The 26,883-nt window shown below is 28.0% G+C and overlaps 4 protein-coding genes across 7 annotated transcripts; 3 read left to right on the top strand and 1 right to left on the bottom strand.

Moving 5' to 3' along the window:
- Positions 1 to 4,017: 4,017 nt before the first annotated feature.
- On the bottom strand, positions 4,018 to 9,205 carry Drep4 (DNA fragmentation factor-related protein 4). 2 transcript variants are annotated; one of them, XM_035090175.1, is made up of 6 exons: positions 8,600 to 9,203; positions 8,424 to 8,525; positions 7,661 to 7,790; positions 7,197 to 7,408; positions 6,175 to 6,764; positions 4,018 to 4,802 (listed from the first exon to the last, which is right to left on the bottom strand). In XM_035090175.1, exons 1-6 carry the CDS (start codon positions 8,654 to 8,656, stop codon positions 4,643 to 4,645), a joined length of 1,251 nt encoding a protein of 416 aa, XP_034946066.1. In that variant the 5' UTR covers positions 8,657 to 9,203; the 3' UTR covers positions 4,018 to 4,642. The 2 variants fall into 2 exon arrangements, with proteins under 2 accessions (XP_034946066.1, XP_034946067.1); XM_035090176.1 differs by having other exon boundaries at positions 4,663 to 4,802; positions 6,171 to 6,764; positions 8,600 to 9,205.
- A 2,033-nt stretch (positions 9,206 to 11,238) lies between these two features.
- LOC118071163 (elongation of very long chain fatty acids protein-like) lies at positions 11,239 to 16,308 on the top strand. The gene is made up of 4 exons (XM_035090151.1): positions 11,239 to 11,512; positions 14,213 to 14,303; positions 14,381 to 14,652; positions 14,974 to 16,308. The coding sequence occupies exons 2-4, from the start codon at positions 14,255 to 14,257 to the stop codon at positions 15,493 to 15,495; spliced, it is 843 nt and encodes a 280-aa protein (XP_034946042.1). The 5' UTR covers positions 11,239 to 11,512; positions 14,213 to 14,254; the 3' UTR covers positions 15,496 to 16,308.
- A 767-nt stretch (positions 16,309 to 17,075) lies between these two features.
- LOC118071165 (elongation of very long chain fatty acids protein 7-like) lies at positions 17,076 to 19,235 on the top strand. Of its 2 annotated transcripts, none has more exons than XM_035090153.1 (5): positions 17,076 to 17,425; positions 17,941 to 18,131; positions 18,239 to 18,319; positions 18,404 to 18,587; positions 18,690 to 19,235. In XM_035090153.1, exons 2-5 carry the CDS (start codon positions 17,967 to 17,969, stop codon positions 19,013 to 19,015), a joined length of 756 nt encoding a protein of 251 aa, XP_034946044.1. In that variant the 5' UTR covers positions 17,076 to 17,425; positions 17,941 to 17,966; the 3' UTR covers positions 19,016 to 19,235. The 2 variants fall into 2 exon arrangements, with proteins under 2 accessions (XP_034946044.1, XP_034946043.1); XM_035090152.1 differs by having other exon boundaries at positions 17,077 to 17,813.
- Positions 19,236 to 22,158: 2,923 nt separating this feature from the next.
- On the top strand, positions 22,159 to 26,755 carry bond (james bond). Of its 2 annotated transcripts, none has more exons than XM_035090076.1 (7): positions 22,159 to 22,384; positions 22,557 to 22,643; positions 23,945 to 24,135; positions 24,220 to 24,309; positions 24,389 to 24,445; positions 25,368 to 25,610; positions 25,843 to 26,755. In XM_035090076.1, the coding sequence occupies exons 2-7, from the start codon at positions 22,583 to 22,585 to the stop codon at positions 26,002 to 26,004; spliced, it is 804 nt and encodes a 267-aa protein (XP_034945967.1). In that variant the 5' UTR covers positions 22,159 to 22,384; positions 22,557 to 22,582; the 3' UTR covers positions 26,005 to 26,755. The 2 variants fall into 2 exon arrangements, with proteins under 2 accessions (XP_034945967.1, XP_034945966.1); XM_035090075.1 differs by having other exon boundaries at positions 22,159 to 22,430.
- The last annotated feature ends 128 nt before the right edge of the window (positions 26,756 to 26,883 follow it).

Below are 26,883 nucleotides of genomic sequence, written 5' to 3'. Positions count from 1 at the left end.
ACAAATCAATTATTATCTTTTCAGGAACAATACCCAACAATACCGTGGTAGAATGCCAAAACTACATATTGTAGCTTTGAGTTTCAGCATTTCGAATTTATCTCGATATAGTATTACAGTAAATAGTTCACTCGACCATCAAAATTGAAACTTACTATACAAAATATTACAGAATATTGAGCAAAGCAACCTAGTAATTCCTCGTCTGCATAAATCGGACGTAATCTCAATATTTGCTTTTCTCCGTAAACATTTTCGGAATAGTAATTAGACGTTTATTGTTTAATTATTTGTATAGCCTTTTTGACTCTGCATATATACAGAGACATGTAATGGATTTAAATGTATTAATTTTTACTAAATACTCACTCAATTTAAAATCGTAATTTACTGTTAACGGGAAATAAAAAGTATTTCGAGAATTATGTTACAATATGAATGATTAAATTAAAAGATATGGAGTTAATGATGTTAAATTTTGTAAAATAGTTAAATAAAAAAACTTTAAATTATCAGTTTTACAAAAAATCGTTCCATTAAAAGCAATTAATAATTAAATATTTTTTCCATTATTCCAAAATTCTTGATATAATGTCTCATTCAAATTTGAAATAGTTTTAGTTAATAAATTGTATATTTATTTGTATTTAATTTATGCCAAATGAACAAACACAATAAACCTAATAATCTAGTATACCGATCACAAAATTTAAAAGTAACTTCAAATATTTTAATATCATTATTGAGTTCATTTTTGCTAGGAGAATATCTCATGCCAAAGAATAAAAAACAAGCAGCAAAATAAATGTTAGCTGAGTAATTTAAGACATCTTTTCATACTTAAAATAAATAAACAAAAAACAAGCAACTTGTTGGTACAAGTTTTTTCTCAGTTGGTGAGAGCTGGTATGCAAGATTTATCTTCAAGCTTAAGAATTATGACATTCACCATAGAACGAATATGCTCTTTATTAAAAAATAGCTCATATATTATTTTCTATTGTAACCTCCTTGTATCTGTCTGGATAGCGATTCTAACCCTCCCGCCTGCTTGGGATGATATCGCAGCACTATAGGCATGAACTTCTAGAGAACTAGGGAGAAACGAGCCAACACAAACGCACGGGAGTATTTGCTCATCATCCTTCCACGTCTCTTGTGGTCTAAGCGCAGCACTAAGGGACTGTTGTAATCCCATTCGGGTCGCGTGGAGAATAAATTTCTGTCGTTTCGCTAGGGATAATGTCCGTTCGAGGGAATCTACGTTCGATCATGCCAGACGTATCGTCGTATAATTCCACTGTTGGGATATATGTATGATGTGGCAATCACCCTCTCGTCATGCACTACCTGCCGTCATGTGGCCCACCAATCCCTCGAGAATCTCTATACACTCTAGTGTAAGTACGTGCACGTTACAACACACACTTGATTCCAGCGAAATGATCGCGATCAGTCAACGGGAAATACTCACTTGAATCATTCCGTAACGGAAGAATATCATCAAAGGGAAATCAAGTGTATGAGAGAAAGAGTCATTTTCGAAAAAAAAATATACCAGAGGGTAGAATACATATATTGATTAATGTCTGTAATAAATTAACGTGAAATAATACTGTCAATAGAAAACTAAAAAATTGATTTAATTAGTTTAATAAAGAATTACCCACTTTTATTGAAACATATTTATTAAATTTAACCTTTGAACAACAATGGCAGTCTACAGATTTTTTTATTTCATAAAATAAAATAAAATATACAAGTTTAGTTAATTTTTTTCTGTTTTTCATCTCTTTTTACAAAATAAATCGTCTAATAATTTCCTTGAGCATAGTTTCATCAGTGATAAGAACTTTTTCAAATTAACAATTGAGTTGAATAAATTTCTACATTCAGACTTATGATATATTTTACATCCTTTTCCTTCAATTTCGAGCTTTTACAATAACGGCAGTCAAGAAAATTCCTAGTTAGACAACTCATTTTTAAATTGTTTCTAAATGACTGTTCGAAAGGATTAACCATTCTTGACTATTCAATAAAAATATTTATTTAAATTTTTTACAAGGATAAATAGTATTACTTGAGCATAATTATTGATAAGTTCTAATAAAAATGACTAAAATTTATCATTTTATATAAGTAGTTTAGAGTGAAACTAAAGCTTTCATTATTGATCGACCAAATGTGGAAAAAACATATTCGTTTTCTAAAGTAGAGATTTATGAACGAAATAAACTGTTTTTATTATTAGCTATTGTTGAGAAAAATGTAAAATATATTTTATTCAGCAATTTAAAGGAGAAATACTATTTTTCTCAATCCCGGTCTTTGTATATTAATTCCACTTCTGACTCTAAAATCGCATTAAGTGTGGATTATTGTGTACTTTACTAAATTGAAAGTTAATGCAAGTACATTGACATGTATTGTAAATGATCATGGGTTGGAAATTGGTTCTATTATTATTGCTTTATGAGCAGTAAATCTCTATTTATCCCGCTCGAGTACTTACTTTTATTAGCATCGATTTTTGACTTTGCTCAAGCAATTGGTAACATGTTGGAGAGTAATTTATATTATGTACAAGATGAACCCTCATAAATATTATTATTCATTCATATGGAGAGATGGAAAATTATGGATTAAATTTTGAATAAAAGATTAGATCAGCATGATAACTTTATAATTACTACAAGTTAATATGTTAGTGATAATGGTGAGTTATTTTTGATTTGCTCATCAGATGTAATGTCAGAAGTGAGTTTGAATATTCCAGACTATTGGATAAAAAAACACGCGAGTAACGATCGTTCAGCTTCTCTTATTCATTTATGTTATTCAGAAATAAAAAAAAAAAAAAACGTGTTTGAGAATATTTAAATTTATGGAAATATAGAAAGAGATTGAATGACAGTCTGACTTGTAACTAAATAAAGTACATTCATCTGTAGTGAATACATCAACTATAAATTGAAAAAATATTAATATATCGTCTAAAAATGAGCATTAAAACAGTTTTATATCATTTTTTATTTTTATACTCTTATGATATTTTTTATTCGAGGAATCCTTTGAAAAATAGATGTCACAGAAGATAGATAATATTGAATACCAAATAATTATCTCTCGTCCTATTTTCAATTGTGTTGGAGGTTTGGAGAAAAAAATAACAGCTGCGAGTGCAAAAATAAAACGTGACACATCATTGTCCGAGTGCTTAAAAAAGCGAGGAATGAAGCGACACTGATTAGTAATTGGTCCGTCTGTTAACGTTAACTTGTCCATTAATTCGCTCACTCATCTGCCACATTCACGACTGCCACTCTAAAGATTCAACACAAAGAGTGTACTTCCAATTTGAATCGAGTCAATTGCACGAGTATTCATTGAGCCATTCTCTATATTTACTTCGAAAAGAAAGACGTTTTTCTCGAGCGTCTTTCAAGACCATTATTACTTCTATTGACTCTTTACATTCCTCCAACATATTTTATCGCACATGTATCGTGCTTTGAGATTATCTAGGAGAATTAAACTATTCCGGAAGATCATAGCGACTATAATCTTATATAAATGAGTAATTACATTGAGAAAGATATTGAAAAATTTGACATATAATCGTTAAAAAATTTCAGATCTACTTTTAGATTACATAAAATATTTATCTTATAATATGATAGAATTAATTAAGTATAACCTAATTTTTTGGTCATAATATAATTCAAAAGAATAATTCATAAATTTTTCAATATTTTTATCATTCTTTAACGATCACCTTAACAAATCAGAATTTAAGATCACAGTCAAACTTTAACAATAGTGTATAATTAAATCGTAAAAAAGTAATCACAAATACAGTCATTTAGAATAATTTTAAATTAAAAAATTCTTCAAATTTTGATCCTTATTAAAGGAATAAAATAGCAATGATCATCTTCCTCTAAAATTATTCCATCGATTGTCATAAAAAAATTGATAAACAATGTAGCTATTTGCATAATTAATTATTTAAATAACTCTCAAGATAAATCCTCTAAAAATATTTACACGAAAAATTTCTTACAAGAAAATCATATATAAACTTAACAGATACAGATAAAGACTTAATTACTTATTCACCCTGTTTTTTTCTTTATAGATTAAGTAATATTATTATTCCTGATCAATAAATGCAACTAAATTAATAAAATTTTTGTAAACATTACAAAAAAATATTATTTATATTTTCCTGTTCATAATTTTAAGTTTTTTTCTATCCTCCACATTTAACTTAAATTTGTTAATTTTTTACATTCCTCCTTGATAGTCAGTGCTTGATGTCTTTTTTACTTTTATATATGAATATATTTTTTATACACATAACTATGAATATTCTTTCAAATACTCAAAAATTAAGAATTAAACAAAAAATAGTAATTTATCTGTAATTCGATATTTTTTTAAACTTGTAATATTCGCGTCAATTTTGATTTCATTTGACGTTGCTGATAAAATACTAAGTTTTATAATCTATCTTTTTTCTTTGGCACCGTTACGCAACGCCCTAATAAACTATTAAGTATTATATATTAACGATACATAGATTCTTTTATCTTCTAACAACAGCCTATTATTTGTATCAATATTCAGGGAATTGCATCTAGTTATGAGATCCTTTATCATGACATATGATGTGCACAAGTCGTAAATTCTTGACAGTAAATAAGTTGTCGTACAATCCAAACACTATATTTTTATCAACAATATTTTCCTCTGAGTATTTCAGTAGCTGTGGTACTAGAGAACGTGACCTCTCGATCCTGAAAATAAAAAAAAATTATTTTAAGATAGTACTCTTGATAATATCCAATTAATTGCAGTTCAAAAATAATTTACTCATTTAATTAAATTATTGGGAAATATTTTGATATGACCAGCTCATATCGATTGTAAGCCAGATAACTTGAATATAAATTTGGTACGAAAAAAAATCATCTATGAGTAATGAAAAGTGCATTATTTAACTGCGAAACTTTGCAAACGTAACAAAAAATGGCTTCTTTTATATTCCTAACGTTTCTTTGTCAACTTCGTCATTATCTCGCTCTTTTATAGCTTTTCTTTTGTTTTGAAGTAGGAAATGTTAACATTGATCATTTAAGAAGATTGCAGAAGTTAAATGTTCATTTAATGTCAATAATACAAAGAAGTTCAAATTTTTTTATGTAGTTTTTTTTACTTTAGTTAATCAATCAATTATATAATTATTAAGTAAATTCTTTTGACTTTTATGTGAAAATTATTTTTGGTCATTAGCTAAATCAATTATAAATTTGCCCAATTATTGCTATGACCTCGATTTTTTTAAAATCAAATCAGAAACTAATTTGAAATAATATACGATGCAATAAAATGTAGATTGGACTGAAACCAATGATTTATATCACATTCTTACGTCATTGTTCAATGGTAAAATAATCTGAATTTCAAATTCACCTAAATTCAATTTTAAAAAAGATAGTAATTACTTTAATGTGTCATCCAACTAGTAAACTATTTTTCATCATAAAAATATATTACGAGTAATTAATAAAAAATGTGTTAAAGCATCATATCTCATAATTATTTTAATTAATAATTAACGAGGACAACATTCAAGAAATTTTACAAAATAGTTTACTAATATGCAATGATACAAAAAATTGCAATAGAGAGGTCACTAGAAAGACCTCAAACAGAAACTAATTTGAATTCTGGTAGTCACCTTTGCCATAATAGAAGCTCTAATGAGTTGCATTACAAAGACTTAACAAATTTTATAATTTGTTCAGTGACAAAATAATATTCATTTGAATACATTAACATTTATATAAGACTGAAAGTCTTGATTAATTTTTACTAAAAAACCTTTCATCACATAATAAAAAATTTTTTATCCTTTCTTTTCTTCTGTTTTTTAGACCAACTTGATGAAGTGACAAAAATTTTTTGATAACATTTTAATATTGATTTTGTTAGCAATGCTTTTTCAATTTTAATAATCAATTTTTATTTCAACTTTAAAAAATGAACATGCTTAAAGACTTGCATATAAAAAATCAAATTACAGAATCGAAAGTCACTTAATTTAATTATTTCCTTGTTTAAAAAAAACTTTTGATAGAACTTGCACCCAATCAATAACTTACTTACTTGTGATCCAAATTCCACGTAGAAAATAGAATTAACTCTTCACGTGATCTGTAAGGATTAATTCTGTGGCGGTCTCCATAAGCACAAGATTTAGCATGCCAAATTCCTTCACATCTGAATTCTCCCATGGCATCACAGAGTGCATATTGTTCTTCTTTTTCTCTGGAAAACACTACATAGGGTGAGATTTCGCTTTCATCGACTGCTAACCGTTTGGAATGACGCGAATCTGCAGTTGATATTCTCTTGGCATCAATCTCATCTTTAGAGTGGATAATATCATCCGAAAATTCCTCAGTTATTTCTATTTTATTTAATTTACATGGGCAATGATCATAGCAATTATCATTGGCACCATCTACTTGATCACTACATTGTTTTGATTCATCGCTAAAACTTCGACTTCGATCGAAATAATAACCAAAATAATGATCTTCTTTGAGCTGAAGTTTAAAATATTCTATAATACGATGTAAATGCAGTCTTGCTTGTTGATTATTTGCCCAGGTCTCTGAAGCTTTGATTTGTTCAATTGTTTTGTACAGATAACTACGTATTCTGTCTTGACATCTACGATGCATATACGCCTCCTGAAAGAAATGGATTTCACCATTAGAGAAATCAAAATATTTTTATTAACCTTGTCTTTGTCAAAAAATTTCTTACAAATTCCTGAAAAGTGAATGGTAAAAGTTATTGACTGCTAGAGACGTCCTTGTGAGTTACATTAAAATTTTGAAATTTTGATCTAAATTATTGCAAACGATCGTTTCACTTTAATATTGAAAAATAAATATTCCAGCAGTCAATTAATCAGAGCTCAAATAACTAATGAAGTTATTTTACTTTCAACAATAATTAAAGTTTTAAAATAGCTCATTAATAATAGTTATAAATTGAGTTGTTACATTATTTTAATTTTTTTGGACATTGGAGTTTAGATACTTTCACCTTTGTGCAATCAGTTTTTTAAAAATCTATAGAATTTGTAAGAACTTTTTAGAATAAAAATAAAAACAAACTTTGGTTGTAATGTTGGTCTCTAAACCTCTGAACCATTCAGGATGATCTTCTCTTCTGCTGAGTGTTGTTTTAGAATCATCGCGATTGAGCACACTATGCAGAATAGCAATCTTTCTCTTCAAATTATCAGAGAGGAACTTAGACGCTTGTTCGCCTGCCGTAAGATAATCAATGTTTACTTGCTTAAGGGTTTCATACAGTAAATCTGCATCTGTAACCAAATCCAGGATTCAAGTTAATTATTATAATTTAATAAAGTTACGTCAAGTGAATCGATTAAGAAGGAAAAGTGCTTGCGTAATTCAAAATCGAAGGCCGTATGAAAATATCTAAGGAAATTACATGTAAACCGATATTATCATCAATATCCACGAGATGTTAATTAATCTACCGTGCACTTTTTTTAATACTTAAAGAATCTTTTTCATCCAAGTTCTATTTATTTATATTTAATTATTTTTACCTGACAATAATTTTTCTCCAGGCCTTTGAAGTACCACAGCTGTTTGATTATCTAATGTATGAAAAAATTCCTCGTCAATTAGAGAGCCATCTAAGAGGTACATGTTGATTTCAGCTAAATCATTAGTAATCTAAAAAAAAATAAAAAAAGAATTTTAATTTCTGAATTTTCATATTTAATTTCTACATTTTATTCATAATTAAAAAAAAATTTTTCACGACAACTGAGGTCTTTTGTCATTGTAAAAATCTTAAAAAAAATTAAGCAGCAGAGCCTTTAAATTGTAAGCAATTTTCTGAAATAATTATACGCGAATTCAGCGTTTAAGTTAATAATTGTTGAATTGGGAGAAATTTAATTAGTGTGTTGTTGGGGTATTCATAAAGCAACGTAACATATATTGAAAATCGATAAAACATGAGGCGTTATAGGCAAAATCCCAATCTAAGCCTTGACCCAATAAAAGCTGAGGAGACCGTGACACTGAGAGGTAGAATGGCCCCAGTCTGCAATGGTTCGATAAAGCAACGTTGCAAAGCGAATCTACTTTGAAGGTCGTACTGCAACCTAATTTACACTTCCACTTTGATTACACAATTCAAAGCTGTCAAGTTACAAACTTTTTTCTAATAAATCTAATGAGTCTTTTATCTTAGCTGTTATTGTGTTAAAAAATAATTTTATTCTCTAGTATTAATACTCTTTGATTCTACTCTCTTCTAAATGAATAACAAAATAATTTTTGTTCATTAAAAATACTCACATTTAATTTACCACAGGCTTTTCTCTTAAGTTCTTGAAGGCTACGGCAGGCCACACCGAATTTTCGCGTTCGATTAACATCTGTCACTTTAAATCCTTTGAGCTGCATGAAAAAATGGTATCATAAATTGGAATTCAATGTTGACATGAAGAACTAAAGAATTTCAAATAGATTACCTTATGTTTATTTTTTGATTCAGTTAAACGTGAAAAACAATAAGCAAGAAGAGACATAATATTATTTTAATCGTATTTATTGTTCGATTAATACGTTTTATTCTTCAAAACGTTTAATTGATATTTAACGTAATCTAAGCCAGCTGATTGCATTGCCAACTGATTACGTTTATTTTACGCGCCACTAGAATTGAGCGCACACATGATTGGGTTAAGGAAATAAAGCCTGTTTTTGTGATTGTAGTATAGAGAAAGAAAAGAGTGATAGGAAATATGATAATAACAATTTAAACAAAAAGATCAAACCAAACGATTTATTGATGATGCGCACAATCAGTTTCACAATTACACAATTTTCTGAGCAATTTTGTTTACAGTAAAAAAAAATTTTAGATGTTTTTCTAGCAGAATTTTCAAATCATCTGCTCTAGTTCTGATCACAGAGATGTTCTTCACAAGAATGTTGGTCAGGAATACACTGTATAACTATACATTGTATGGAAAGGAATAGGAAAAAGGAGAGTACTGAGGTGCGCTTGCTCGTAATGTAAATTTCTCCATTACTTGTCAGATGGAACCACTTGTACGATCTAGCGGTAAGATCAAGAGATGTCTTTTACTCTCTATAAATCACTTCTAAGAATGATTCATTCACCTCTGAGTTTAATAGTTGGAGATGAATAAGAAGAAGCTTTGAATTAGAATATTTTTCGTCTGGGAAGCCCAGTACTAACCGTTGTGATTCACATTCATAAGTTAGAGTTTTTTACATTCCAGTACTTTTGTAAAACTAGAATTTTATCGTGGATTTTTTCTCATTGGTTTTTTGGATAATCAAGTTAAATGAGCTTCCTGATATGTTCTAAAGTCGAAGGCCGTGCTCTATCGTTTACCATAATGATGATTAAGTTGGTTTTTCAATTTGAATCTTGACTTAAAATAATAAAGAAAACACAATGATACGTCACGTTCATTTATCAATTGTGCGTTGGTGATTAACTTCTTAATTACAATCGATGTCGATCAAGGTCGATGTTGCAATTCATTTATTAGTGAGACATTTTTAATTACATTTCGAGGCTTACTGATTTTATATACACGAATAATAAAATAATTAACGAATAATTTAGCCAATTTTCGTCAAGTGACCTCTGATTATACACTAAGGTCATTATTTCCATAATTTTGCTCACGGGAATTATTGAATATTACTTTGTAATGCAGCGTTAAATTCTACGTACTTGCTACCCTTTTATGACCTATTTGCATAATAAATATTGCTTTTTTTTATTTAATGTTTATATTTATATCGCTTACACTATTGTTTTTCGATAATATTCTCGTTAAAAACTTTGGTCAAGTAATTAAATTTTTTATCCACATCCAAAGTTCGGAGGTTTTAATGGAGATGCAGCTAGACATTTCTGAATACTGGATTTTATGAAAGGAATATTTGAATTTAAATAAGATAGTTTAGAAATTATCCGTGGTAATTATTTAAACTTGATAATAATGTGACGCATAAGAAACATGTTCTTTTCTCTCTTTTTCTTAGAAATATATTAGAGGATTTTATTTAGTTACAACAAAATTGATTTATTAATAAAAAAAAAGAATAATTTATTGAAAATAGAATTCATTTGTTTTTAATGAATTTATTTTCATGTTGGAGAAAATTTCTTACGATTTATTGTTAGTAAATGTATAAAATAGTTTTTTTTACAAATCTACTATTTTAATTAATGAAATTAATGAATATGTTTTAATAATAGGAAAAAAAAATTTTTTTTTAGTTATAAAAAAAAAATTGATTAAAACACTGAAAAAATTGCTTTGTTAATATGGGAAAAAAGTTTTCCTTTATTACATAATTATGTCGAATATTGAATGAAATCTGATGAAAAAAATTGGTGGCAACTAGGCGAGAGAATTTGAGTAGGAGCGATCTGTTATGATTATTTTTATATATATTTATAGTGTTTTTAAAATAGTGTCACGGACAAAAGTGAAATTTTCGAGAAACATGAATTGAAATGAAGAAATATAGACAGATCACAGACAGGAATTTTCGATGTGCGAAAAATCCTATTTTCTTCCACTAAATTCATTGTGCAATATCTAAAACATAAAAGTTTAATCTATGCTAGTGGCCCTGAATGTTTATGAAATATTTCATGGATCTTATTAACTTAGTAAAATTAAGTATTATTTGTAATTATAGAATACTAGATGATCTCTCCACTTTCTCTACCAAATATGAATAATGAAGTATTAAAATAATTAACGAGATATTTTTAGCTATTAGAAAAATTTCACATCGTCTATAATTCTCAGGAAAAGAATTAATGGGTTAAAAAAAACTGATTAATAGTTGAATTAACATTTCAAATACAAGTTCATGTAATATAATGTTGCCGTAATAAATCCGTTGCATAAAATAATAGACGAGTTCTAGAATTTGATAGAAAATCATGAATGCGTCAGCTTGCACATCAATACACGTTCAAAAACAACAACCAATACTCATTGGTGTTGGATGCGTTGGAGTAGGAATGCTCGAATCTACTATTGAAGGTGCCACCACGATAAAACATACTCAGGGAAATTCACCAAAGGGGTGGGGGCGTTCAAACGAAAGATCATCGCCTCAACAGCTTGCATTTAGCAAGGTTCTCTTCGACAGTGGTACCCACAAGGATACCCCCAGGTAGCTGAGTCTATAGCCGTGAACTGGCTTACGATTCTGTCAGTTAGTGGTCCAGTCTTCGACTAAGAGTCAAGTTTGAAACATTCAAGTGATCACTACGGTTTTCAAGTCGTAGCAGCCCTTTTACTTTACTTACGATTTACTTTTCGTTCAAGTTCTTCATCGTCCGAATCTACAACTGGTTTTTTTGAATCCTATTTTACAAGGTCAGTAAACCTTGATATTTGTCTGAACTTTAAATATAATTTTCTAAAAAATTCACGTATAGTTTTACCAGTTTTTGGTGGGGAAGAGTTGATTAACTTGGCCACTTACTATTTCATAACTTGCACGCTTTAAAATAAGATCCATTTCTCATGTGTTTTTTTGTTCCGATTTTTTTGGTTTTTATATGAGATATTTACTAAATTGTGTATATTTTATTGGAAAAATACAATTTATTAAACTTTTAGCTGATTCATGTTGTAAGTTGATCATTAGTCAATTCTTGTGATTGATCAAAGTTGGATAATTGCTTGGAAAATAATGACATAAAAGCATGCGTAATTGACAATTAATAATGAGCACCTGATAGTTTGAATGTCTATTAATTTATTGATTTAATAAAAAAAAAATATCGACTCTCTCATTAACTAATTTATTATGAAAAAAAAATGTATATATTAACAACACCATGAATTCACTCATGTTCCGTTTATTATTTGTGTTTATTTACACTAGTATTTACGGAAATTGCGCCTGATGCAATTAATAAGTCTTCAGTTGACTATATTAAGTATTTATAAATTATAATGAAAATCTTATCGTTCAATAAAATTCTCGATTCATGATATAATCATGTTGATAGAAAATTTCCATTATAGTCAACGAAGAAAAAGAAGCTCAATCCTTCGAGTAAAAAATGGACATCTATCCTTAAAAATTATTAAATAAATAGCAGTTTATTATTTCGAAGGACTTGTTGATATCCAACTTACAAACCCCACTTATGTATAATTGATGTCTCAATAAGATGCCATGTTCAATCATAAAATATGCACTGCTTTGTAGTAATAAACGGAAATAAATTTATTACGAATTCAAAAAAAAATTAACTTTGTATGTAATTTAATTTTAAAATGATTAACTGCAAAGTTATACATTTCGACAACTTGCTTTTTTCCTAAATATCAAAGTTCAATATTCAAATATATAATAAACTAACTTCCACGTGTTTTTTTTACCTTCCACACATGATGATCGACGACAACCATATTCCGTTACTAATCTCAGGTTTATTATAAATAAACACGTAGTTCTGCTATTTCAATTTCAATAATTGCTATATACCTTATTGGTGTCTCATCGAGATTTTGCAATATCCTTCCGCGTCTTCGGAATCGTTTCTTGGTCGATTATCTTTTATAAAAAAATAAAAAATCCCACAGTCAATTTTCCACTTAATTTCTGTAAGTACCTGGTATTACTCAGCGAGTTATTGAACACTTTATTCTCGTATTAATGATATCAATTTATTTACTGACATGTTAAAAGGTTAATAAATTAACAACTCTTTCAAGTGAAATTTATCAGTTTTGATATTAAACAATTATTTTTTTACTATTTAAATGGACCGTCAATAAAGCGTATTTTGACCAGTGATGTAAAAACGCGACGTAGTTAACGCAAGTGCTGAATTTATATGGAGACTTTATCAAGTTGATGAAAGTCAGCTACTAGACATTGTCAGGAATTCAAGGTGGAGCAGTTGTAACTGACGGAGTGAAGGGCGTTCGAAATGATCACAAATATTAAAATGCACTTGTAATAATCATACTAACATATATTATAATTAATGGCAACAGTATAATTGTAGTTCTAGTAATTTGCAATAAGTTGTTAGCCATCAAAAAGCAATAAACATAAACTTATCAATATTAAATTCCAAAGTGGGATTGATATTTGTATTGAGAGGTACTTTATGTCATCAAGAACTGGAAGGTTTTTCGGAGAATACATTTTCTTGCTCAACATTTTTCTGATCTACTTCAGAGCTCTATTTATTTCCCTTAACCATAAAGTTACTCTGATGTTGATGCTGATATTTTCAGCCTGGTAGCTATCAAGAAAACTGATCAATTGTTATGAGGGTTGTCCTCTACAATTTGATCAATAGGAAATCAAAACAATGGATAACGACCGATTTCTCAAGCGATGATTGATCAAGCGGTGATATAAAGATAGAAAGCTTGCTCAGAAATGCGTAAAATAAAATGGAAAGCGATAGTGAGTTTAAAATTTCCTCGTACGGGATTTTTACGAGTGACCCACCAAAAAGAAGTCTTAAGTGTAAAAAAATAAGCTACACAAAAAAATGCACCAATGCAATCTTGTTCACCTTGATTTTTGATTACTCTTAGTAGTCTTATATCCTTCGTTGGCTTTAGACCCCTAGATGTTTCTAAGAACAAAGCTATTATAATTTGAGGAAAGAAAAAATATACTTGAATAAATCTACCCTTGAATTTTTCTTTGCCACTTGGATTTCTTGATTGGTGTTATTATGATTCCAGTTTCTGCTGCTGTTATTATTATTCTGTGTTATTAACAATTAAATAATATTCTCTTGTGTCGTAGTATTAGAATAATACTTAATTGCATCCATAGATTTATAAAAGTGAAATAAAATATCTAAGAAAAGAAAGAAACTTTTCGTATGAATGCATGAAGGAAGCAAGAATCCAAATTACTACTGTAATTCGTGATGTAATTGATGTTATTAAAAATAATTTATGCAATAATATTCTAGAAGAGAATCTTTTCTTTTCTAGTTGACATTCATAGAAATATTAATGAAGAAAATAATTTATCATTAACAATTCTAATGGATTCAAATTTTCTAATCAATTCCTCTTTTTTTATTACAGATTTTTTAATTTTACTGAGAAGTGACGAAAAAGAGTGTCAAAATGCCGGGCATTGTGGACTGGTATAAAGATATAATGCAAAACAAAGTTGGTAAGTATTTCGAAAAGCTGAAAGAAAAGTAGTAAAGTTTTTCTGTGGGTTATTATATTTCATTATGGTTTTTTCAGATCCAAGGACCAGTGATTGGTTTCTTGTGGTTGGACCGGGACCTTTATTAATGATTATTGTGACATATATTTACTTTAGTACCTATGCAGGCCCAAAATATATGAGAGATAAAAAACCATATTCTCTAAAAAATGTTTTAATTATCTATAATTTCATTCAAGTGGTTTTAAGCATTATCATTGTTCACGAAGGATTGGCGGGTGGCTGGTGGAATGATTATGGGTTCGGCTGCCAAGCTGTTGATAAATCCATGAGTCCTAAAGCTTTGAGGGTAAATAAAGTTATTGAATATCCATTTATTCTGAACCACAATACCTTCACTCTCATTATTTCAAGGTTTTAAATGCACTGAGTTACAATTTTTAATTTTTTTTTATTACTGTAACCAGTAGCAAAAAAAAAATTATTATTACTTAGAATTATGGGGTTTTATATACAGAGCCAAACTAAATGAGTTTTAATGATTAGGATAAAAAGTTCCATATTTTTTTGTTAAACATTCAGATTGAAATATGAATTAATCAGATAGCAATCATCGTTATTATTTGAAAAAAAAAATTATAGTTGATTTTAATTTTTGATTTTATTTCAGATGGCTCGAGCAGTATGGTTATACTATGTCTGCAAAATAATAGAACTTTCAGATACAGTTTTCTTCGTCTTGAGGAAAAAACAACGACAAATCTCTTTCCTTCACGTCTGGCATCATTCCTTGATGATTGCTACAGCCTGGATTGGAGTACGATTCTTTCCAGGTGGTCATGTAACTCTTCTGGGTCTTATAAACTCTTTTATTCACATCATTATGTATAGCTACTACATGCTCTCAGCATTTGGTCCACACATGGAAAAATATCTTTGGTGGAAGAAATACCTCACCAGGCTACAGCTTATTCAGTTCGGTATCATCTTTATTCACAATGTTCAACATTTCTGGCTTGGCTGCAACTTCCCAAGAGCACTTACAGTTTTATTATGTGCAAATTCAGGGTTCTTTATCTACTTGTTTGGTTCATTTTATGTTAAAAATTACTTGAGGCCAACAAAGAGCAAAGAAGCATTACAAACAATTCAACCATCGACTGTTAATAGTATTGACAACAAAACCGACTGATCCAGTGAACTCATGAGTTCCGTCCTACATTTGATTTACATTCGATCGACGTCAAATAGTCAATGCCGATCATGTGCCTATATTTCTCTTTATCAGAGCTTTCTCGGTCGATGGCTTACCGATAGAAGTGCTCTGTATTAAATACCCGAAGAGTAAATAACTAAGTAAATTTTATACTAATGCGTAAGCATTTTTCTAAATTCTTCTGATATGTTCATTAGAATAATAACAAAATTATATAATAGGTTTATTGTCATTGTAGTGGATTATTGAGTATATTCTTCTAGATAATTATCATAGGACATAGAGCAGAATTTATCAATCAATGCTTTTATAAATAATTGTGATAAAGGTACAGTTAGATGAAAAAACTTCATAAAAAATTTATTAGCAATTTTCTTAGTGTTCACAATAATTATTGAGTAATCATTTGTCGACTTTTTATCAATTATAAAATACATAATTTTAAGAGGTGAAGATCAATCGATTAGTAATTGTTAAAAATTGTCCAAAGCTCAATTATTGATCATCATCTTTATTTTTTACATTATTTGTTTTTATGTCATACTAAATATCTATTGTGTATTTTTTTCGGAATATAGAATGTTTTGAAAAAACCCAATAGTTTGCTGAAAAGGTTGTACGAATTATAATAAATTGATAGAATGTTTTTTTTAAAAAAAAAAGAAACTTAGATTACTAATTGATTAATCAAATTGATTTGACTTATGTTATTTTAGAAAATAGTCTTAAGTTAAATAAGAAATTATTTTTGGATTAATTTATCATGTATAAAAAAGCAGTATTTTTGTATCATTGGCTTGAATGGCTAAAATATTTTTTATCAATCATAAAAATTGTAAAAATGGTTGAGAATGGCATTATCAATTAAAATAAACAAAAATTGTTAAATTGTAAAATCTTATAACTATTCTATTAACTATACTTTAACTAATAAAGTAATAAATTTGGTTCGTAATTGATTATTTACTATTTTGTACACAAACTTTCAAAGAACTAGAAACTATTTTCAAAGAATTTTCCAGGTTTTGACCTCCTTTGAGAATAATAAAAGTGTATTGGATATTGAAAAAACTGAACTTATGCTTCTAACGTCATTTATTTGCTGTATAAACATACTACTTATCCCATACAATTCGCAAAAAATTATTTCTTCTATTATAAGCACAATAAACTTGAATAATAATTAAAAATAAATATTTATAATCAACAATCTTACAGATATTTTATCCACTCATTATCCATTATTTGATTGGTCAATCAAATTCACAATATTTATTTAAATAATTAAATGTGACACCAAGTATAACAGAACTCTAAAACAACAATTATCTAAAATATTTTGATATTTTATTATAAAGATTTAATATCTAAAAAACAATTTATGAATAAATATGTAAATTCAAACGATGAATTTACCGAATCATGGTTCGTCGCATATTCACTGTCGTGGTCGATCGTCGTAAGGTCAGGACTGTGGGACCTGAGTTGCCATCACTTCCGGCTATTCTAATTAGCTATATATTTCTTTTCTTACCTTTCTTTCTGCACCGATCTATACTTTGTCATAAATACATAATACATTGTCATAATCAATCCAATAAATGAGTGATAAACAACAATTTTGCAGTGAACCACAATATTTCCTAAAACACTTGACCTACATTCTCTTTCTGAAAATCATTCTCGCTTAGACATCAAAGTGATAGCAAGGTTTTCAAAGCTTCTTCTGCACCGGAAATTAGTGAATTACTATTTATACAAGAGTGATTTAAAAACAATCAAATTAAACTGTCGTGAAATACATACACAAGCAATTCTTTAACAATGTTGCAATTAAAATACAATGATTAAGTTTAATAAAAGAATTAACAGCTTTCAGTTTATTTCGTTACACCTTAGTAGTTGGGTGAGTTAGACGTTGATCATCTTTCTGTCTTCAAACGTTGAACATACGTTTTATCCTCCACTTGATATAATTCGAAAGAAACTTCTATTGTCGATCGTTAATTGACTAAAACATACTACATTGTTGTACAGCAGTTGAAAACAGTAAAGACGTTTCTAAACTTATTAAGTTCACTCATCTTATCATCAATTATTGTTCAATATTTTCAAGTTTCTATTCATGCTTAGAAAATTACTATCATAACCGCGTGCGTTTATTTAAACGCATGACATTCATTAGTGTCGTGACCGTGAATTTTAAATTCATCATCACTCTGATCACTGAAAGATGGCAACTCTCATCAAATCTCTTTACAAATTTTATCATTATTTAAATTATGAAGCAGCAGGTAAGTCAAAGTTTTTTTTCCAATAAAATTAACTAATTTTTTGGCATTGATTCATTTTTCTTCATATTAAGAACCTGACTGTTAGTACATGTGATCATCAATTGTCTCATTTTTTTTCTCTATTAAGATCCAAGATGCAAAGACTGGTTCCTAATGGCCACCCCATGGCCAGGACTGGCAATCGTTGGATTTTATTTATATTTTATCTACACGCTAGGTCCAAGACTTATGGCCAACAGACAGCCATTTAATTTAGATAGGATATTGCAAATTTATAATGTCATACAAATTATTTTAAGTGGTTATCTCGTATATCAAGTAAGTCTATTGTTCAATAATCACTGCAATATTTTTTTAAATAAATAAAGATAAGCTAAGAAAGATAAATATTAAAGGCTGGTTGTAAATTTAGCTTCTTATTTTAGGCTCTGCATCTTGCGTGGCTTGGAAACTACAGCTTTATATGCGAACCTGTTGATTATTCCAACAATCCTCGTGCTATTCAGGCAAGTACTACACTTTTTTATAATTTACAAGTATTTATTTTTATTAAAAATTGAATTTTTTTTGTTTTTCTTTTGTTCGTCTAGATTGCTCGCACAGTATGGGTATATTTTATAGTTAAATTAATCGACTTACTAGATACAGTCTTTTTTGTGCTCAGAAAAAAGCAGAATCAAGTATCGTTTCTCCATGTCTATCACCATACAGGAATGGTTTTAGGAGCGTGGGGAGGTGTGAAATATCTTGCTGGTGGTCATGTCACATTTTTGGGTAATAAATCGTTAACTTTCATTCGAATAAAAAAATTTAAAAAATTAATTTACTATAATTTTTATTTATTCATGTATTGATGGTCTACTGTTTTTTATCTAGGTCTAATTAATTCATTTGTCCACGTAATAATGTATTCTCATTACCTTGTAACATCCTTCAAAATAAGCCGACCTTGGTGGAAAAAGTATATTACACAACTGCAGCTTTTACAATTTTTCTTACTTCTGATCCACTTTTCACAATTGCTCTGGACAAAAAATTGTGGTTTTCCTACATGGCCAGCAGCAATATTTATTCCACAAAATTTGTTTATGACAATTCTATTTGCTGATTTTTATTATAAAACCTATCTACAGAAGCCTAAAAAAACTGAACAGAATGGTGTCTCTAAAAATAATGTTGAAGAAAGTTCTAAAGATCAATAACTAAGCTTGTTAAAATTTATTGAATAATTTTATTTAATGGAAAAAAATAATTAGAAAATATTTCTAGCTTATCTCTACTGTTTTCTTTTAACTTAAACGCTTTAATGTATGTTCCTTTAATGTTAATTAAAATCTAGTAATATTTAAAATAAACCATCAGTATCTTGAAAGTTTTTTCAGCAATTTAAATCTGAAAATAAAGCTTATTAAATATCGTTTACATTTCCACAATGAATTTGAAGATTTTTTCATGTTGATAAAATTACAAAATATTAGTTTTAAAACATTTGAATCATCACTCAATAAATACTCTGTGTAATAGAACGTATATCTTACAACTGTTATAGAAATGTTTAATTTGATATTCAATTCACACTTACTTTATCATTTACTTCTTATATCCATCTTCACTACCTTCCCAATCAATTAATTTCTAGAAAGCAAAAGTAATAAAGAAATGTTCTACAAAAATCTCAGATTAAGTTCTTTCTCTAATTTTCATTAAAATTTATTCACAACATATTTAAATAAAAAAATTTATATTTTACATTAACATATTTTTGCTTTTATCAATTAAAATACCTTTGAATTGAAACAGTGTTACCTAGAGAAAAAATTTCGATTCAATTGTAAAAAATTAATATCACACTTAGAATAAAACTGTTAATTATTTTATTAATGAATGAAATGATGATGCTTCAAAATTGACGACTAAAAGTCTTAAAAATTTTACCGTAATGATGTAATGATTTTAAATAATTATGTAATTGCAGAATGGGAAGTTGTTTTGTTAAACTTAAAAAACATAGTATTTAAATTATACTGACTCATTTTTGTTTTTTAAAAACCGACATGGAATGTTCAATAAATGAATTGTAAGACATACAATAATCAATTGAAAGGAAAGGTCTTGAAAAATGCTGCAAGAAGTGGGTTATGTGATGTCGATAATTCTGACTAATGCATTAGACCTGATGGGAAAGTTAAAAGAATTTTGATGTCCAAATCAAAGTCTATTTTACATACATTTTTAAAAACTTGCCTTTGATTCTAAAAATGAATTTAATTCTAGTAATAACCACCAATGTAAATATCATCAATCAGACAAATTAGCTAAGAAAACATGATCAAGTATACTTTCCATAGAAAAATAAATTATTCAGTGGATCTATGAATGGCGGAACTTTGAATGACCTTCCCCCAATAGTCATGTCTTCTTCTTTTTACTAATTTGTATAACAAAGAAAATAATGATCCAATCCAAGGTGACACAATTAAGAAAACTGACGATTGTGAGAGGAAACATTGTCCTACTTTTTTTAAGATTTTACCAGAGTCAAAAGATATGTGTAACATGTTCGTAGCACATACCAAACTTTTACTGTATTATAGAGGCCAAAGATGCCGTTATGTATTTGAAGCGTCCCAATCGCCAAAGGCTGCCTGGCCAATCACCAGATCAACCACTATTTCCTTATTGAGCCATTATCATTGGGCTTTAATAATACTCACGTATTCAACATTTCTTTTTCCATTTCTGCAACTATTACAAAAACAATTATAATTATTTTTTTATTACTATGATTAATGTAATTATTATTAAAAATAATTAGTTTTTTTTTTGTTTTTCAATTTTAATTTAAATATCATATCACCAACAAGCTGAATGAGCCATCATTTTTTATCAATATAAATCAATATCGATTAAATGCATAGTCATTGTAACGTGTTTTATTTCTTCCGGATTTGAATTGTAGACTAAGAAAATTTGACTTAAAATTATCGAGTCATTGACCCTGATTTTCTTTACACAATGAGATTACTCTTCTTTTTTTTCAATCGACGGTAATTATTGATGAATCGTCTCTTAATAAATTAGCAAACTACCTTTTTTTATCTTTCATATTCAGTTACTTCCTTATTGTTTTTTATTTTTTAATAATTATTTATTAATAGAAATAAATAATTATTGTAAACCATTATAATTTTGTAATTAAAATAAAACAACTAATAAAATTCAATTGAATTGAATACAATTATTAATTTTTTTTCATTTACTATCCTGTTCTGCGAGTATTAAGTCACGTGGAATTCGTCGAGTAAGAAAATAAAAAGTTATTTCGTGGGCTTACCTTTTTTTCTAACGGTCTCACTAATTCCCTACTTCTCTGATAGGATTGACTTCAGTAGAGCTCCGAAATTCCCAACAATTAATAATATGCTTGACTGATCACATACACGAAATTTAATATCCCTTGATTTCGTATGTTTGAGATAAAATGGTATATGTTAGAAAATCATCTCCAACGCATCTATACATAATCGATTCAAATTTTTTTTATTATCATAAACAAAAGTTTAATCAACAATTTATTTGTTGAAAATTAATTAAGTTCCTCGACAAAATTAATTATTAAAACATTATAGTCATTTTAATTAAACTTTTAATTTTAAGTCGCAAACAAGTTTAAGAGGAGTAAAAAATTAATAAGTGAAGAATTATGTTTTAATTAAAAATTATTGAATGTTAATCGTTATTTTATATAGTTCATATTCAGTGGACTACTCTAGAGAAATAGATTCACAGAGTAGTGATAGTAAAAAACAACGGTGGTAAGACATTATGAAATTACTGGATATATCTACTTCCTTTAGTGAAACTATGCAATCATACAAATTTATTCCTGACAAATAAAACACTGACGTCCTTCGCAAATATGCATATTTATATATTTAAACTTTTAACAAGACGGATTTTTTGTTTAATCGGTAAAAACGACTAAACATTTATAATATTACTAAGTAAATAAAAAAAATTAAATTACTTTATTTTAAGTATTTTACACTTAAAATAAATTAAATCTTACCGATGGATAATTCTTTTTTTTAACAAATAAACTTCCGGTAAATATCGTAGAATAAAGTCATTGAATTGTTTGAATAATTAAAATGTGTAAATGTTTAATCAATTAATTGTAAAAAAATTAAATGTGTAGATTGGGGAGGTATTTCCACAAATGGATTGTCATGGCATTATAAACTGATGTGATTTCGAAATGCATTTGAAATTGTTCAACTAATTAGCAACTCATTAAAAAGCTTCAACAAGTATATATAAGAGGGTACACATAGCTTCTGCACGTCTCAACGAAGTTTCTTGGTGCTTTTGCGGTCGTACTTAGCCCTGTAATTGCTACTTTGTGCTCATCGTATACTTGAAAGGCGGAAGAGAAGTGTTACAGGGAGGGGTATCACCCAATAGTGTCGACTTGCCCACCACGCGACTCCGTTGAATGTCAGTTTTTGGTTCGGGCTCTGTAAGCACTTTAAGACTTGTCCTCTGAGACCATCACAGTGAGGACCTCGAAGGTTTAACGTTTTTAGAATTTTTTTACCATCTGATTTTTTATTTCAAGTACGTGTCATTTTTTATCAAAGCTGTGAGCTTTCATTCATTTTTTTTGTTACCAAGTGTTTATCTACTACTGTTCTTCATCAAGTTCAACAGCTCAAGGATTAAATTTTATTTTTTATTTTTTAGAACATTTATTATTTCATCTTATCATCATGGCGAGCATCATGAAATTGGTTGTCAATAATTATAATGAACTTATGGAGAGTCACAGAGGTATTTATACTGTTGAGTTATTATTAGTTTTAGTATTAATAATTGAAAAAAGTAAAAAAATTTATTCTTATTAGTAAAAAAATAAGGATTAGAGGTCCCGTCACGTTTCAAATTTATTGGAATTTTTTAGTAAGAAGAGAAATAATTTACTAGTGAAGTTTACAAATTTTTATTTGATTTTTGTCAAAGGTCAAAAATATATCATTGTCAATGTTTATTGGACAGTAAAATTTTTTATACATTGTTAAATGAAATTTTAAGTAAAACATCGTTAGATTTATATTAATTTTAAAGGTAAAAACATAAATTAGACGTCACGTGTTCAGGTCGAAATACGCGATAAATAAAAGATTTATAGTACAAAAAGAGCAAGTACGACATTTTTTTCACTAACCGGATGTATTATTCCCACCTATTCACATAATGTAATTGAACACTGTGATAATCTTGCAACTCCAGTGTTTGTAGTAACACGATGGACTTATTTGTCTGTCAAACCATCAATGACCCATTTTAATTTTATAAAAATTTTCTTGTATAACTGTTGAAGATTACTGAGAAAGAAGATTTATGGACAGTTAAAAATTTTTCTATATAAACGAGTACTCATTTATGGCTATGGATGCTAGATAATTTATTTTTTAGATACGATGAAGCAGTTTACTTTTTTATTCGGTTAAAGTTTTATGTATAAAACTGTACCGTTTTCTATGTTTTACTGTAGATTTGAAAATATTTAAAAATACTGAAGTACTATTTAGTAGTTTACTATTCAACTTGACTGAATCGCTGTTGAATATTCATAAGCTGAAAAATGGGAAAATTTACTGAAGATGAAAAAACTGCCATATTCAAAGAATTAAATCTGAAATATTTTAGATATTAATCTCTTATTGGTCTTTATGTTAATTTTTTTTCGAATTTCAATATTACTTAACTTTTTATAATTTTTCTGTAATAAAAATTCATTGAAAACTCTTGGTATTTTTAGATAAATTGATTATTTATAAAAATTACTACTATATGCAGAGACTTTTTTCACGGACCGTAAGTGCGCGTTTCGAAATTTACAAATAGAAATATTGCTTTTCAGCAATCAATTTTGATTTTTCATTAATAAACTTTATTACTTACGATAAGTCAATAATAACTTACAAAAACTTAAAATTCTCTAATGAATAGAATTTTTGAACTTCTAGAGTTCAAAAGTTGTACTTGTCATTTTTACTTGTGGTTAATAATATAATTCTCTCCGTATAATAATGGGTAATTATTAAAATTAAATAAATTATTTTATTTAGACCCAATGGTAGATTCTTGGTTTCTAATGAGTTCACCAGGACCAGTTCTAACAATTCTTGCTGGTTATCTCCTGTTTGTCTTAAAAGTTGGACCAAAGTTAATGGAATCAAGGCCACCATTCCAGCTCAAAACTGTTCTTATATTATACAACGGTTTTCAAGTCTTGTTCAGTATCTGGCTTGTATCCTTGGTAAGTTTGTACGCCAACATGACTTCTTTAATGCTTCTTTTAAAATGAAAACATTAACAAGTTTTTCTATTTGCTCTTGCGCAGGTATCGAATGTTAATTTCTTTAACTCAATTCTTCCAAACAACAGTTGTAGAGATTACAACAAACCTACGAGTAAAGAATTCCAATATATGGTAATAATTAACAAACAACACTTTCAATTTTTACCTTCATCACTATTATATCATCTAAATAACCATCTCCTCCTTCTAGATTTCTGCAGGAGGTTGGTGGTACTTCTTTGCTAAAATCATTGAACTTTTGGACACGGTAAGACTCATTTCTATTTTTATATTTTATATTCCAAGTTCAGTTTCAAAATATTCATTTATATTTGAAGAAGAAAGTAACTTGAGTCGATTATTTTAATAAGTAAATTATTTTATCAAGTATTAGACATTTACAATTCCTTGTTTATGTTATTTACTTGGGCAATAGTGGTATTTACTGTTGAAAAAATTCAGTAATATCAAATTAAAATTACGGTTTTTTTAAAATACACTTTGTAACAATGTCACTGCAAATCTAGGAAAATTTAACAGTTTAATAATTAAACACTTAAGTCTTTACAATTTTGAACACCATAAAAAACTATAGCATTATGGTAAACGGCGAGAAGCGTTTAAAATTTGTCTACAAAATTACTATAGTTTATTTATGGTGTTTGATATCGTAAACACTTTGAATGTTTAGTTTCTAAACACTTGGATGTGTAGTGAGTGATTGTATAAAAGCACGTCATGTTTCAGTAGAATTAATTATTCCTCAAAAATATATTCAAAATTATGTAGTTGTCAGTATGAGAAACATTTTCAATATGTTTGTCACAAATCCTTTATCTTTATAAATTATTAGGCGTGTGTTAAAGGTGGAAAGTACACTATTAACTTAATGTGCATAAATGTCTACGTCAAGTTACTCATTAAAATTTCAATGAGTTCATTTCTAGTAGTTCACAAAGTCATCAGCATCAAACAGTGAGCAAATACGCACAGCACAATTTGACTATTAATTTTGATCTTTGATCTTTTTAGTTAATGTAATAAATTTTAATAGTCGTGGGAGTCTATAACTATTACAACAGTGATAATTATTCTACTTAATTAAAATTCTTTTACTTATTTATTATTCACTATACCATTATTTTATCAAAATGCACTATTAATTATTTGGTGTTTGATCTATTTTCTAGGTATTCTTCGTTTTAAGAAAGAAACAAAATCAAGTCACTTTCTTACATGTTTATCATCATACAATCACAGCACTATTCTCGTGGTGTTACTTAAAACTCTTGCCAGGTGAACAAGGACTTCTTATTGGTTTCTTGAACTCACTCGTACATGTCGTTATGTATTCTTATTATCTGATTGCGGCTCTTGGACCCCAATATAGGAAGTACTTGTGGTGGAAGAAATATATGACCGGGATGCAATTAGTATGTTCAACCTCTTTTGTTTTTTTTACTGCTAATTATCCTATTTTGTTTCAAAGAAAAAAATTAATTCTCTCAATCGTTTAAAAATCTATTTTTTGATAACTATTATCTGCTCAATTTCAAATTGAATCGTAATAATGAACTTTATGCAATAAAATAAATTTTTTGTTCTTCAATAAAATAAAAAATATTTTAATGAATTGAGTAATTAATGAGTCATTTTAAATTTCAGATTCAATTTGGTCTCATGCTTGTCTACTTAGTATCGATTCTTGCAATGGATTGTGCCATGCCTAAAGCTCTTACATATTTCTTCGTCACGAATGTAGTTATCTTCATTTATCTCTTCAGTGATTTCTATCGCAAAACTTACAACACAAAGAAAAAAGTTTAAGTAACAGCAATCACTTGAATTTTTTGAAATATGTGATGTTTTTAAAAACAAATGCTGTCATACAGTGTTTGTGAATTTGTTTTGTTTTTAAATGAACTGATATAATTTGAATGCAAAAGCAAATGTTTTATGATAAATACGTCAGAGTAAAATGACCTGTTTTATTTTTCTTTTACTCTGACGATAAATAATGAGAAAGCCATGAATTAGGGCGATCAAAATCAAAAATTGTTTCAACGACGAAACTATTTTATAAAAAAATGATTAAATTCTAAAAAAAAGTTACCTCATTAATGATGTTGCAGTCATCATGAAAAAATTTATATAAAATTTATTAAATAAATAAATCTATATATTTTTTAAAAATTTTATTGGACTATATCCAATATCATAGAATTAGTACAGAATTAATGAAATGATATAAATACTTGTTACTGCACATATATCATTGCGTTCATTTTGTACAATTATGATTACTTATTTATTCATAAATCATGTAAATTCCTATGTATGTGCATATTATATATATATATATATTAACTAAGAATATATTTTTTATCGAACGATTAATATTAATAATTATTAGTATGGTACAAAATAAAATTGTCACGGCGATATTGGAATGATTATTATGCACAAAATGACTATATATTTCAAAATTGTTTATGTGTATAATAATGTAATTTAAAAAAAAAAGATGAAAATTGTAAAAAAAATTTTTACGCCAAATAAAAAATATATTGGCGATTTTTAACATTACAGAACACATTTTCTTCTATTACTTAAATCAACTCTATATAATAAGTGTATAGTAATGGTTATTATTAACAATATCATAATAGTAATCTATTATTACGGCTGGGAGGCTTGAAAAAGTAC

This window comes from Chelonus insularis, unplaced genomic scaffold (genome assembly GCF_013357705.1).
Source record: "Chelonus insularis isolate UGA/USDA-ARS -01 unplaced genomic scaffold, ASM1335770v1 contig_75_pilon, whole genome shotgun sequence".
Taxonomy (NCBI): domain Eukaryota; kingdom Metazoa; phylum Arthropoda; class Insecta; order Hymenoptera; family Braconidae; genus Chelonus; species Chelonus insularis.
Note: the sequence above shows the minus strand (reverse complement) of the source record. Positions and strands in the feature narration are given on the sequence as shown.